The following is a 14,687-nucleotide window of genomic DNA, read 5'->3' on the forward strand; positions in this document are numbered from 1 at the left end:
TATTTAGACCGGGTCGCACGTAATTCACGTCCAAGTCACTGAAACAGATGGAAAACTACGTACCACCTGCAACTATCTTCACTGGTTTGCCCGGCAACTACCTTGAACCGACAATTAGTCGGTTCCAAACTTGGAATGTGAACTGCAAATGGTTGTTTTTGCACTTTGGCTTTTGTACATGTTGAACACACTGAATATAACTTGTAGGTTTGTGATACTTTTAGCTGCTGTTTTGGTGGATTTTGAAACCGTTAAGACGGCAAGCCAAACCGGCTCGTTCCAGTCTTTTCGCTTGGCTATGCTAACCAGCTGCTATGTGGTAGCTTCAATTATCTGTCAAGAAGCGAATAAACACACGTTCCAAAATGTCTTTTAAAACTAAATATAAAAAAACCCCCCGTAGAATTAATCATTGTAATTAGTTTGGTTTCCAAGTTGCAGATTAGGAAGAATTAAATTGTGATATTTTGAATAAATGCATATTTAAACGGTGTGGGCAGATGACCTATTAAACTCTCTGCGTATGTAGTAGTCATAATATTTGATGATAAAATGTATCTCCTTATCACTTGTTCCAAAACTTGCCCTGATGCTGTATTTATCCCTGCGGTCAAACCTCTTAATCCAGAACGATGTTTAATTGGGTCGTGCATTGGTGTGAAGTGAGTGGAATTGCATATATCTATTTTTTTATATATTTCATACAAGACGGCGGCGTTGAACTGACTTCGGGACAGTCAATTGACTCGATGTGTCCCGACTTCACAGCAATAACAACCTTGAAACAGCCCGACAATGTAGTGATGAATCCGGGCCCGACTCACAAAGGTCTTAAAACGCCGGACTCTTCCGAGACGCTTGCACTGCATGCACACGCGTGTTCCGCTCGGTCAGCCAGTTCTTGCCCGATTAAAGGTCGATTTCTCCTGCAGAGTTTAGTCCTATGCAAAGGTGTTTGTGCAACCCTCGACTTTTTTTTTGTTTTTTTTTTTGCACCTTTTAATGTGCTACAGAAAATGTGATTTTTTTGCATATTTGGCCGAAATCTACACCAAGCTCTCTGTTCCGGCCAGGTTTTTGTTTTTTTTTCCAATAAAATGCGATGTTAAAGCAAAGTTTTCTGCGGGGTTTATGGTTTCTTTTCAGGCCAGTCGCACTCAACAATTTGCGTGGTGTTCACCAGACTTCACATTCAGCGCCTGTTGTCAAATAACTGCAGATATCAACGAGTTTTGAATTGTTCTGGAGAGAGAGACACTAGACCTGGATGTTGAGGTTAAACACAATTCTGTTAGATACAATTTTGAGATTATCGTTATAACCTTATAAACATTGAGAAGATAAAAAAATAATAATAATAATAATAATGTCCGCTTTTGACTCTTGACATGATCTTCCTCAGTTTTGAGTTTCCCTAATGGATGTCACGACACCCGACAGTTGGCGACTGACTTTGTGACGGTCCTCCCGCCGCGTGCCGCGTTTCCTCTGGTCCGTGTTGGCCTGCGGGGTCGGAGGTCATCAGCGTGATTGGGAGCACCCGCTCGGGAGGACTCGCTACTTGTTGACCTTCGACGCCTTTTTGCGGTCTGCAAGTCTTTCTCGTTTGTTCTTCCGGCAGCAGGCTTTGCGTTCGACCGACCTTGGCCTCGTTAGTCTTGGTTTAGTGTTTTACAACTCTTATCAAAATCCCTTATTCCTCTGCTTGACGCGCTGACGTCACTAATTAACACACCTCTTAATGTTCAGCATGTTTCGGGGCGGTTGTTGGTTTCAGTAGGAAATAGTTTAGTTTTCTCTTTTGGTCACAACGTTTACTAAAACCAACATTTAAGATAAATCCTTAAATGACTGAGGAAGACCGTGTGATCAGACTGCAGCTCCAAAACCACGTGGTCAGATAGAAGTTGTTGGTTTTTTTTGGTTGACGTTTGAGCGCTTTATTAAAACACAACTACCTTTTGTGAAAATTATCAAATTTAATTAGTCTTAATTAAATCCAGTAATTACAGGTTTGTGTATACATATATGGTTACAGTCCAAATTTCTAGTTAAATTTAAAGTAGAATCTTTCTTTTTTTTTTCAATTCAGGTGTTCACATCAAACAATAAGATAATTAATGGATTGAAATAAACCGATTTAAAAAAAAAATTATGATTTGTTTTATTATTAATTTTAGACGATGTTTCTTGTGATGTTTTGGTTTTCTATTATTATTTTTTTTATAATTGTAACACATTTTGTGTGTATGTTTTTATGTTATTTAGCTTTTTGCCGTTTTATTGTTAATCCTACACCATTTTTTATTCCGTCTCAAATGTGTTTATGTTGAACCGTTTCATTATCCGCTTGTCTTCGCTCTGTCACTCTGAACTTGTATGAAAGCTGCTGCTCTACAAATAAAGTTAGAATTGCTTGTACATGATGGAAGATTATGGTTGGAAACTCACAACCTCAAATTTCTCACCAAGGAAAAACATGGAGGCCAAAAAAAAAAAATGTCAGTAAAAATATGTTTTCATTCATGTTATATACAAAATACAATTTATGTACTAAAATGTACACACTCAAAATTCATTACGCCCCCGGCCAGTGTTTACGTTCGGTGAAAACAAAATTCACACCGATGATCATCCAGTTTGGAGAAAGACAGGAAAGAAGTACTCGCTCACAGAAATGTAAACATACACGGTGATCCAAATTTACAAAAGAACAAACGAGCTCTGCAGAGGACGAGAAGGAGACCGCTGGGAGCTTACAGGGACCATTTCTGTCCTCCACACTCGTCTCGCAAACGGCCTTGTCAGTGTCTTATCAGTGTGAGCAAACAGGGATTTAAAGACGAAAATAGCTTATTTGACATAAAGTAAATGTGGGAAAGAAAAAAAACAAAAAACAAAAAACAACAACAACATCAATGCACACAAAGTACAGTCAAATGCTGAAGTGAGTACCAGTGGTCACAAAAATATGGTGTTTTATTGGAGAGGGTGAAGGTTTGGTTCGCTGTTTGCGCTCTGAGCTGCTGTCTTTGGGTTGTAGTAAAAAAGAGGAAACCACTTATTTTAGTGAGCAAGTACTCAGTTTAACTTCTACAGAAGCAACACAAGATTATTTCAGGCTAAAAACGATGGTCAGAACTGAAATAGAGAAAGCTATTCATTGTGAATACTGATACAAATATTAAAGTCTCCCTTACAAAAATACACCTAAATCTTAATCACAAAATCCTTCTTCAAAAATATCAATAATTCCATATCTATCATCTTAATTCCTAAAGGTTCTTTTTTTTTTTTTTTTTTTTTTTTAAGACTTCTACAGTTAAGTGTGAGAAAATAATATTTGTTACAATAAAAACTTTCAAAAGGATAGAAATAAATTATCAGCAATACGAGTGTGATTGGGGTTATTTGTGTGCGTGTCGCCCCGACTGGAGAAACGTCCTCTTTCTGTCGGCGAGATCTCGGGCGGAGCGGGTGACCCGGGTGTCGCATTGAATCCGTCGTGGCCCGGCGGCGCGGGGGAAAACCTCGCCGTGGTCGACAGATCCGATCGAAAGGCTCGCGGGCGGGGACGTTTCCAGAGCGATGCGGCAGGAAAAATCGGGTCGAGACGCGTTTTTGAGTTGGTATCGCTGAAGACTAAAGCACCGGTTCTGGAGTCTTTTTTATTGTGCGTCTCAGAACAACTTGGTCGAGTCTCTTTTGCTGATGAGGACCTCGAGCAGCCGCAGCTTGGCTTTAACGTGCTTGTATTCGTTGTAGTCCGATGCCAGCGGGGAGCGGTCCTCCTTCTGCACGTTTCTGCGACGACAGGACAGCGGACATTGAAACACGGAGCGGTTCATTGCGTCGCCTCTCTTGATGCGACGAGAACACCCTTTCCCGCTCTTACCTTCCGTTTTGTCTGAAGAACTGGTCCTCGAACTCTTTCAGGTTCTTGCGGATCCTCTTTTTCTCCTCTCTGGCCTCGTGGAGCTGCACCACGAGTTCCTCCCTTGCGACGGAAAGAGTAGAAACGCGTAAACATCTCCAAATTAAATACTTTAAAATGTCTAAATCCGGTGGTGGTGGGAGACGTGAACAAATTAAGGCGACGGTACAACAATCGGAACTTTAAAAGATACCCAAAGTATTTTCATCAAAAATGTCTTTCAAGTGTTAAACATAAAAGTAACATCTCCTGTGACTGAAACATTATTATCTATGGCTTTATTAGATTGTTAACGCCGATGTGTGAACGGGGGGGGAGGTCTTACGATCGAGGGTTTATTTACCGAATACAGCTGGCTAGTTTATCGAAATGGTTCTCAACCTGGGGTTCGGGGGCCCCTATCGTCACACTGCGAGGTGATTATCGGGGTTGGAAAAGGAAGAAGAAGAAGAAACAAATAAGTCGCAACCTTTCCTCCGGGGTTTATTCCACTTAAATCGGACTTGATACCCGAAGGGACGAGCACGCGCGCTTATCTGCAGATCAGCCAATAGGAACGCACCTCTTTCTGAAACGACTCCCGATTTGGTCTGAAGCCTGAACGCCGAGCCGAGAGGAAGCGCAGTCGACTTTTCTTTCAGACGACTTGAATTATAAATGTGCTGAAAGGTTATTTAAAAACCCGCCTCTCGCAGGCTTTTAATGTTTTAACCCGTCTGCGATCGTTTCACGTGCTCGTCACGCGTTTTCTAATGTCAAATCTAAATCTAAAAAAAAAAAAAGACGCAACTCCAGCTTTCAGATGTAGACGAGCACAAGCAGGAGTATAAAGTAGCAGAAGAGTGGAAACCCTTTCAAGTAACTCCCGACTTGTACTAAAAGAGTCCCCCCCCCCCCTCCCTTCCCCCCCCTCCGCCAGCAGCCCTGCTTCTCTCGTTTCACTACTTACGTGGTGGCCGAGTGCAGGTTGGAGAGCCTCATGTCCGTCGTGTTCTTGGAGGGCGAAAGCTCGTCCACGGGCGAAATGAAACCGTCCGCTTCCTCGTCCATGTGGTCCAGGAAGCCGAGCACGCCGAGGTCGGGCCGCACGGTCACGGCGAACTGCGTCTTCGAGTCTCCGTCGTCCTCGGAGCCTTCTTCCTCCTCCTGCAAAGGGAGCGATATGGGGAGGTTAGGCTTTGGCCGAGAGGTGGGAGGGGTGGAGGGGGGGGGGGGTGTTCAAGGGCCGCACGGTGCGGCGGCGGCGGCCTCTGAGCTCAGACGCTGCGGTGCATGAGGATCGTGCAGTTAGTCGACAGCGGTTATAAATCATCACCGTTCGGCAGCAGAAATGCACCTCGACGGTCCTCGTTTGTGATTCGCGTTAGTGTTTACAGATGGAGTTAATCACCGCCAGCTTTACCAACCATATGAATCCCAAACAACTACACGCAATCCACATTAAACAAAACTAAACAAAACAATACACTGAAAGATCTTCCCGGTTTAACAAACTCTGGTCTCGTTTTTTTTTTGGCAGCTTTCGATCTTCATTTCTTTTGCTTCATGTAACAATCGTACCAACAAACTCAAATCTGGGAGCCGAAACTGATTTTAAAAAATGGGACGTTATTTGACCCTACACGCTAAATGAAAGAGGACATTTATTGCGTCACGGCCACAGAGAGAGATTCGGACGTCGCAGCTACTGATTCCACATGGCTACGGGTGCTGGTGGCGGGCAACAGGCAGCCGCCCAATCAACAGGCAGCAATCAGACTCATTAGAGGGGAGATGGTAGTAAATGTAGGGAGGTGGGGTGGGGGTGGGGGTGGGGGGGGGGGTTGGAGGGTAGCAGGGCAGGGATGGAGGGGGTGGGGGTGGGGGTGGGGAGCCGATTCACTGATTTACTGAAGCTGCAGCAGCTCTTCACCTTGATATCATCGAAGAAGAGGGCGGTTTCACCCTCGATAATGGGCTGAAGGAGGGGACCTCTGCGCTTGCTGGAGGGGGACCCCTGTGGTGACGGTTGAGAAGGAGGAGTTAACTCACTCGCACCAGGAAACGCGCCCGCAGCGGACAGAGACACGGGCAGACCGACTCCCCCCCCCCCCTGGAAAACCGGGACCCCCCCCCCCCCCCGAGGCTTCTCTTCCTCCCCGGCCGACAATCGCTTTCGCACTTTTGCGGCGAGTCCGAGTGAAATTATCTTTGAATCGTTTTGAATGAACGGCGACCGGGACGCTCGACGGCTCAAAGTCCGACGTGGGCGAACCGTATTTGGGTCCTCGCGTCGCATCTCGTTTTGCTTATTTTTGATGTCCGCAAACCACAACAATAACATTAAAATAAAAAAAATTAAAAAATATGTTTGTGCCTCTAAATTTAGGTCTGAATTTTTTTTAATTTTTTTTTTTTTGGACTAGTTTGAGCTCATTCGTTCTTTCCAAGATGAAGTGCACACGATTACGCAGAACATTTTTACGTCACGAGGATTAGAGGTCGTTCATTGTGTAACGGGTGTCCCGCCATAACGCAGATCATACCTTACGTCATAAAGATGGTTGTTACGAACAGAATAATGGTGCAGCTTTATACGAGCCTATTAAGCGGAACTATTTTTCTTACATAAATTCATTGACAACAATATTTAAAGAAGCATTTAAAAAAAAAAAAAAAAAAAAGCAAAATGTTTGTAGTTATTTTTGTCCCTTCCCCTCTAGCCTCTCCTCCTCTCCGAGCTTCACGCTGTCGCTTCCTGTGAACTCCGTCCGCCACCTGCGAATCTCCTTTACGGCCGCCGATTGCGCCGAGCTGCATTTAGAGCCTAGAAAAGGTGGGTGACGCGCCGGCGCCGGCGGGATTGAGCGTCTGAACGTTGCGCGGACCTGTGGCGCTCGCTCTTAGAACCGGGGCGACCGCTGGGGTTAAGACGTGACACTTACGATGACGGGGATGGTGAAGGCTCTGCACAGGATCTGCTTCACCAGCCGGTATCTGTCGTACAGCGGCTTCATGATTTGCCTCTCGCTCTTGGTCACCTGGAGGGAAGAAAAAGACACGCCCCCCCCCAGTGTCCCCCCCGTTAGTCAGCGCCGTTTTAGCGACTCTCCGCCGTACCGGGCGTCCCCCCCCCCTGCGGACCGACCGGCCGCAGCGCTGACGTGAAACAAAAAGGACAGCTGACCCGGTTCGCCCCGCTGCGACTCTGCGGCCCGTAGTTCGGAGCGTGGCGGTCATTGAGACGCAAGCCACGGGGGGAGGAGGTGGGGGGGGGGGGGGGGCCCGCAGCGTGACGGGGAGGTCAGCTGCACTTCCTGGTACGCGACAACACGAGCAGGGATTATTTCAACTGGATCAGGGTCCGGGCAGCACTTCAGTTTTCAGCACTGACTGTCCTTTAATTGCTATTGAAGCTCTTACAACGACATGTTTTGCATTTCTTTTCTCCGACAACGATTAGCATGTCAAAACATCCCGTGTGTGTGTGTGTCTCTTTTTGAGACACACACACACACACACACACACACAATGGCTACAGACATTATTCACCCTTGACTTGCAATTTAGGTCAGCGTCAAATAGTAAAACAGATTCTCTGTGTTCGGGGCCCAGACGGCTGGCAGGAGATCAGAAGTAGGAGGCGGAGGCCGCGTGAGTCAATCTGTGTGTCTGCGTTCGTGCACTTGAGGACGACTTACTGGTCGGCAGTGTATGCTCTCGTAGTAGAGAAGCGCTTTCTGCAGGGCGACTTTCTCCGCGCTGATCTGCTCCCGCGTCATATCCTGTCATCGGGGGGGAGGGGGAGGAGGGGGGGGGAGACAGGAAGCGAGTCAGCACATAAATATTAGAAAAGACCTGACTTCCTTCAGTGTTGCAACAGAACTTATTCCCCGTGTCCGATTTTGAACGCGCACGGTCCCGCGTCATCTTTAAATCCGAACCCCGCTGCCGTTTTCGAAGCCGACGCCGCTCCTCCTCCTCCTCCTCCTCCTCCTCCTCCTCCCGACGCGCGACGTCCGTTTGCCGGAGGAAAGTTTTAGTCATTCACGTTCGCGCGACAGCGTTTTTTTTTTTTTTTTTTTACCTTGATGTCCTCGGGCCGGTTCACCTCGTCCCTCTTCTCTTGCAGCTTCTTTAAGATGGCCTCCAGGGTGCTCTCCGCCGGCGGCTTCGGCACCTTCTCCTGCTGAGGTTTCTTCTCCAGCTGAGAGCCGAAGCTTTTGGGCAGCGTGTTGCTGCGCTGGCGGGTCAGAGGCGGCAGGTCCTCCTCAGACTTCATCAGCTTGTGTTCTGGGGGGAGAAAAACGGGAACAAGGAAAATACACGACCTCCTTACAGACAAGACCGCGGGTCGCGCGAAGAGGTGCTTTTCGTTCCTGCGTTGTACCTTTTAGCTCTTTACGAAGCTTGGCCAGTTCAGTCATCCATCGGAGCACTTCTGGGTTTTCGGCTTTGTCACCGTGGGAGGGCTGCGTGAGAAAAAAATAAAAAGAAGATTGCGAATCGGCGGCTTCTACGATTACTGAACGGAAATGTATGAAACATAAGTCACGTGTCGGCTTAGGTAAAAGGCCGGCGGTCTTGTGGAATGAAGTCTTTTAAGTCCGATTTCAGGATGAACTAGTTTAAAGGCTCCCTCCCGGCATGAAGGTCGAACACACGTCGCCACTACCCACCCTGTATTTTCGCTCCTCTTCAAACTTCTCGTCGAACCTGTGGATCTTTTTCTTCAGCACATGAATCCTCTTTGTGAGCTGGGCGGACGTCAGCTCCTCCTTTTCGTCGTCGCAGGAGCCGAGAGATGAACTCCGCCTGCGACTGTAGAGGTAAACAAAAACAAAACAAAACAAAAACAAACAAAAAAAACGCCGTTAGCGCCGACAGCTTTTTCCTACAACCTCCACCTGCACTAAGACAAAAAAAAAAAAAAGATGTCGGCTCACCTGACGAATGAGTGCGCGTTTGGCGGCGACGGAGGCACTTCCGTGTCGTCCAGGTACTGCTGGCACTGCCCGTAGGCGTAGAAGCGCGGGGACACCATCGGGTCGCTGTCCTCCTCCAGCAGGTGGCGGATCAGACGCCCCCCGGCGTGAGGGGACAGGCGAGCTTCCTCGCGGTCCATGCTCTCCCTCTGCAGCGAGTACGCCGGCACCGGCTCTGAAAAACAAACGCGCACCGACGTGTCAAAATGGGACGCTTCGATCGCTCCGCATGCACAAGACATACGATATGGTGCAAACAAAGGACGGGTTTAGTCGGGGAATCCTGTTTGGAAATGTTGTGCGCGCTGTGGCCAGCAGACGACTCGAAGCTCCCGGTCTTAGTGACAGCATGTCGCTCCTGAGAGCTCTGTAGCAACAGAATAACAGGACACCACAAATAGAAGGATTCAAGTTTGAAATCTGGTCTAGAATTTATATCCTTCGTCAAATCTACGGCGGGTCAAACTTTTTTAAATCAAGGTTACAAATAACTTTAATAAATGAAAGACTGAAAGGGGGCGGGGGGGGGGGGCGGTGTTGGCACAATTCATTTACAGGTCAATGTATTGATTCAAACTGCCGTTTTTGTCGGTTCTTTCACACGTTACGCAACGAAAAAGCAACTTCCTTTGGGAAAGAGGTTGATTCTGCCGAGCTACTGGTCGGTGAGTGAAGGCATCAGCCAATCGCTGTGGACCTGACATCACTCCCGATGGCAATATCGATCGGTTGTTTCTCGAGCCGCACGTCGTTACGTTACAAAAGGACGCAAAAAAAAAAACGACAAAGGCAACAATCTAAAGGAGAACTTATGGAGCGGTATCGTCAAACAACCGGGCTGTCGGGATAGTTAGTAGTTTAAATAGTTCGGTTTTGGATGTGGTAGCGCCGGTAATAAAGTCGAATAAAACTCTGATGTGCAAAGTATTCGCTGGCGGGTATTTCGATTTTTCTTTTTGGTACGGTAAGATGAAAATATATATATATAAAAAAAAAAAAAAAAAAACTGTCCAGGAAAAGACAAACAGCACGCTAGTTCTCCAAAGTTTTCCTCCAGCAGACATTAGAAAGCTGCTCGTCTCCCTGCTGACGTCTCCCCCGGTGTTGTGAAAGTCACTGCACATGATGCTGCTGCTCCGTCTGCAGCCGCTGTGGGAAAGAACAAACTTCCTTTGGGGCTCGACAGCAACAGATGTTGTTCTGAAACTGTGGGTAAGACACACCCGCCCCTGCCTCTCTCTGTCTCCCTCTGTCTCCCTCTGTCTCCCTCTGTCCGTCCCATGGTTACAGTCTCCACTCTGGCAGTAATTACGTCTGGTGAAAATAAGGCGCACAGATACCCCTGACAATCCCGGGGCTATTAATAAAGCCCGTCTCCCTGCGGGATAATGTCAGGGCACGGCCCCCCGTTGAGAGGTACGGCGACGGGTTGGCGTTTTAAGTTTCCACGCCGCGCGGCGAGAGATAAAACGCTGCGTCTGTTCAAACACGTGCGCGCCGGAGAACGGCCAGATGGAATATCAGGCTGTATTCAGGGAGTTCGGGTGTTCTGCAGAAACTGTCGAAACATGAAACTCGGCGGGAGTAATCATGTAGATTTCATGGAAAGGGAGAGGCCCGGTAACATCAGGTGTCAGGAGACTTGGGAATAAAACGGAGGAGCTGTTACGCGGAGAGGATAGACGGAGGGCGTGAAAACAAGCTCTGGAGGAAACCGGTCGTCAGTGTAAACAGTCGAGGTGTCGGTGTGCAACCAGGAAAATACGCACGCCCAGTCTAAAACTGCACATGCGTGTTTTTCTTAGCCGGGGTGAGTTGAGGCGCATGAGCAGCGATTTAGCTCAAATTCCAGCTTCGGCGTCCCGGGGGTCCTCCTTCGCTTCTACGTACGTGCAGTTTATCAAGTAGCAGCTCGCTGGCAATGTTAGAGCTCGCTCACGGCAGGCAGGTTAAATCACACCGCACGTCTTCCTTTAAAGGCCTATTATCTAGCTTAGGGCAGTGTAGCCGGCCGGTGGGGCTCCATGGCATCTGAAATTAATCCCCTAAATCAAGTGCTCGCTGATGGTTCAGGATTAACTAGACTAATGAAACAAAACAAAAAAAAACAACAACACACAAGTCTGCCATTTCACTAAAGGTTGTTGTGCGTGTGACGCTCAGCCGCAATGTTCCAGATCACTCAAGCATGTTGCCATGCAGTGGAAAAGGTCACTCAGGTGGCCTTTTCTTTCTTCCTTCCTTTCTCTCACTCTTAACGTGCCATTTGCAGAAAAGCCAGCCAGCACTGACAGTGATGCAGCACGGCACTTACCATCACAACAACTCGGATGGAAAATGCTTTTGAAATCAAGGAAAGGGGGGTTAAAAAACGGAGAACCTGGAGGAACAAGAGAGGAAAAGGGCGAGAGAGGAAGGAGAAGAGAAGATGAACGAATGAAAACAAAGAGAAATAAGCAGCACAGAGGACCAGCGTGCATCCTTCTCGTGGCAATAAATCAAAATGACACGCGTCCCTATCAACTTTAATTAACTCATGAGACACGCGAGCCTCATATCCGTGTCTCTTCCTGTCCAAGTGTCTGGTGCCGTTATTCCATCGCTGGCAGAGCGGCGGTGAATATGGAGTCACTGTGATATGCACTGGCACAGCGTGTACTGGGACAAAGGTCTCACAGCCCCCCCCCTCCCCCCCGTCTGACGCCCTCATCTACCCGCATGCCCATTTGTACAGTATTACTCCTTCTGTACAGCATGCAGCACTTACAACCATTATACTGTTTTATTACCCGATTATTCGTCTCAGCTCGTCTTGCCAGAACACAAATCCCTCTTTGGCTCTCCTCGCTGAAGCAAACAATCGTGCCAGCTACACGGAGAGAACGTTCAACTTTGCACAATACACAATTGCAGTTCGTGCCGTGGCAAAGCGCTGCTCGTTCTCACGCGTGAAAGGCACCTCGAAGGAGATGCTGTGTGTCTGAGTGGCCTGTCACAGCCAATCACGCAGACTCCCCGTGGGGGGGTCCTCGCTGCCACGGGCTCGGTTATGTATTCAGGACAGAGTGTACGAGAAGGACGGCGAAGAGGAGGCGGAAAGCCAAGAAAAAAAATGAAAAAAAATACAAGTTGCAAGAGATCTGATACAAAATGTCTTAATGTCAGAGTGGAGCAGCCACCTGGACTGAACAAGCAGTATCATACTATTAACACCATTACGTGTTAATTTCAAGGATAGAGCTTTACATGTACCAAAAGTAAGTGGCAAAACAACATAAACCATGCCCTCGTACAAACTAAACTAACGGTTGGACAGCTCAGGTACAAGATTACAGCACTTGAAACGACTCCTCGCTCAGAAAATGCTGCACAGCAACAACAAAAACCAAACACTGGCAGAGCTTCTGTGTTTTTCATGTATGAAGTTTGGCCACCAGGGAGCTCCACGAAGCGTGCAATCGCCTGCGAATGCTCCCAACATGAGCCTGTTGAAGGCGACAGATTTATTGCGTGGGACCATTTTCAATCCGACTTTCACATCAGATGGGAGTGAAGACCCACCTCTGCAGCGGCAAGAAGTTAAAACACGCTGCGGCATGCCCTTTTACTGTCTTCTTTTAGGTGTAGGAATGGACCTGTTGGCGCAGTCCAGCAAAAATGCTCGGCTTTCGCTGCTCGACACAGAAAAACCTCCACCCAACCTCCGCTGTGTTGCGACGCCCTCACAAAACAATCAAAAGTCTCAGTGCACTGCGAGTGTGTGTGTGTGTGTGTGTGTTATTTCCTGTATGAACAAACACATGAATAACAAACTCCAAAGAGGTCTGACAGCGCAAAGGTGGTGGGGGAGACGTATAAATAATGCAACGCTCGGGCTATTTCTGCAACCACTGGATAAGCCGGCATCATTATTACCAGAAATACTTCATTAGTTGGATTCAGATTTGATTCTGTGCACAGCTGCCACGGAAGGCACGTGCGCAGACCATCAGACGTGAGCGTCTCATTAAATTTAAAGACCTTTTTAAATGGAGCCTAAACATTTTTTTTTTTTTTACCGGGATCGATAAAACTCCCTAAATGCGAGCCAAGTTCCAGCAGCCAGCTGATTGTTGTTATCGCTACTCAACCTCCCCTTTAACGATTGTTTTTGACTGAAAACTACAGCTGCAGTTATTTACAGCTCAGCTTGCAAACAACAAACTGCAAAATAACCATATAGCCCTGGTAACAATCCCACTGTTTCCTATTCAAATAAAACCACAGATGGAGCGCTAAACTTAGCTGCACCATTATATTCTCTTTAGTGCTGCCTTGTGTTGCCAGCCAACAAAAACAAGCACCGTCTCCAGTGTTCCTGCTCCAGACAGAGGTGGCTGGAGAACTTAAAGAGAATCTTTCACAATAACATTATGCAGGAGAGGCAGAAGGAGTAGCATCAGAAGAAGGAGGAGGAGGAGGAGGAGGAGGAGGAGCAGAAGAACCAGCAGAAGGTGTGCAGCTGCTACCCAGACACCCATGTGCAGCGCTGGGAGTTGTCTGGACCTGTGTGTGTGTGTCTGTGTTTGTAAGAGAGGCGGTGTAGTCCAGATACGGGAAGACAAAGTAAAACCTAAGCAGCAGCAGCAGGGTGGACTCCAGCCTCACCTCCCCAGTTGTTGTCCTCGGTCAGCGCCGTCAGGTCCAGCCGGGGCACGTCCTCGCAGCCCGTCCTCTCGCAGTCCGGGTCCAAACCTCGCTCCTCTCCGCTGCCGACCCTCCCCGTGTCACAAGTGACGGGCGACTCCTGGATCTTCATCCTTAACGTCTGCACAACCATGAGAGAAAAGGAAAGAGCGCTCAACAACAACAACCCGCCTGCGAACACACTCTTTAAGTTGAGCCGCACACTCCCTCAGACTGGCCCTGCCCTAACGGAGGGGGCTGCTCCCTGCTCCCGATTGGCCGCCCCGGCTGGCCAAAACATCCGCCCATCTGTCTTTAGCCGTGTGTGACAGAGCAGGAGTGGCTTTGCTCCGCCTCGTCTTTCACCCACAAGGATCCCTCCCTCCTTCTCTTATTCTCTCTCTTCTCCTCCACAGTAGTTCTGCTGCTTTCTCTCCAGCCTGACGTGCGTATATTCCCCACCCCAAGAGCAGCTTTGGACTTGTTTGTTTCACAGCAGCAAGAGCAGGAGGGAGGGGTGTTAGGGAGGGAGGGAGGGAGGGAGGAGGCGAGGGAGGTGAGAGGACCAAAAAAAAAAAAAAAAAAAAAAGCACACAGAATGTGAGCCAGCACACGTAGGGTGACAAGGTGATTTTTCTGCTCTCCATGTCTGTCTCTCTCTAAAGACAAACACTCACCAGGAAGCAGAACATGCATACCTCTTCCTGCTCAGTACTTCTTCTACATTTTTACCGGTCATCCACCGGCCTCCTCTTCGCTGCCTATTTATATCTCAAACTTCCCAAAATTCCAGTTGGTCATCGAGGATCGAAACTGTACAATCAAACTCTGGTGTGTTGTAAATACAATACACTCAGCTGCTCATGCATTTCGAACATGTCCATGGATCACTCAGCGCCAAGCCCAAGGGGTCCCATTTCCTCTGCCTGGGCGTGGGACCAAGCTATTTTTAGGGGAAGCAGATTAAGATGCACGGCTACTAGACTTCATAAATGCCACACAGGGCTCACAGGAAGGGGTGCGCTTTGCATTTGGTTACAAAAGCCCTTGTTTTGTTTCGTTTTTTTGTTAATGATACCAAGTTCTTGCCGTTGTTTTTGTCTGGTTCATGAGAGATTACAGCT

At 47.9% G+C, this 14,687-nt stretch overlaps 1 protein-coding gene across 3 annotated transcripts in view; it reads right to left on the reverse strand.

Moving 5' to 3' along the window:
* Positions 1 to 2,500: 2,500 nt before the first annotated feature.
* Positions 2,501 to 14,687, reverse strand: part of fam13a (family with sequence similarity 13 member A) — a 59,315-nt gene continuing 47,128 nt past the window's right edge. The window contains exons 15-26 of one of the 3 annotated variants that reach the window (XM_069168140.1): positions 13,546 to 13,705; positions 11,213 to 11,278; positions 8,860 to 9,073; positions 8,593 to 8,734; positions 8,304 to 8,385; positions 8,001 to 8,206; positions 7,615 to 7,698; positions 6,859 to 6,954; positions 5,847 to 5,930; positions 4,884 to 5,080; positions 3,896 to 3,997; positions 2,501 to 3,804 (exon numbers count right to left, since the gene is read on the reverse strand). In XM_069168140.1, coding sequence (XP_069024241.1) covers positions 3,681 to 3,804; positions 3,896 to 3,997; positions 4,884 to 5,080; positions 5,847 to 5,930; positions 6,859 to 6,954; positions 7,615 to 7,698; positions 8,001 to 8,206; positions 8,304 to 8,385; positions 8,593 to 8,734; positions 8,860 to 9,073; positions 11,213 to 11,278; positions 13,546 to 13,705 — 1,557 coding nt within the window. In that variant the 3' untranslated portion in view covers positions 2,501 to 3,680. The remainder of the gene's footprint in view (positions 3,805 to 3,895; positions 3,998 to 4,883; positions 5,081 to 5,846; positions 5,931 to 6,858; positions 6,955 to 7,614; positions 7,699 to 8,000; positions 8,207 to 8,303; positions 8,386 to 8,592; positions 8,735 to 8,859; positions 9,074 to 11,212; positions 11,279 to 13,545; positions 13,706 to 14,687) is intronic. The other 2 variants (XM_069168141.1, XM_069168142.1) reach the window with 2 other exon arrangements.

This window comes from Embiotoca jacksoni, unplaced genomic scaffold (assembly GCF_022577435.1).
Source record: "Embiotoca jacksoni isolate LCO1_2020_lvr unplaced genomic scaffold, fEmbJac1.0.p SCAF_4, whole genome shotgun sequence".
Lineage (NCBI taxonomy): Eukaryota > Metazoa > Chordata > Actinopteri > Embiotocidae > Embiotoca > Embiotoca jacksoni.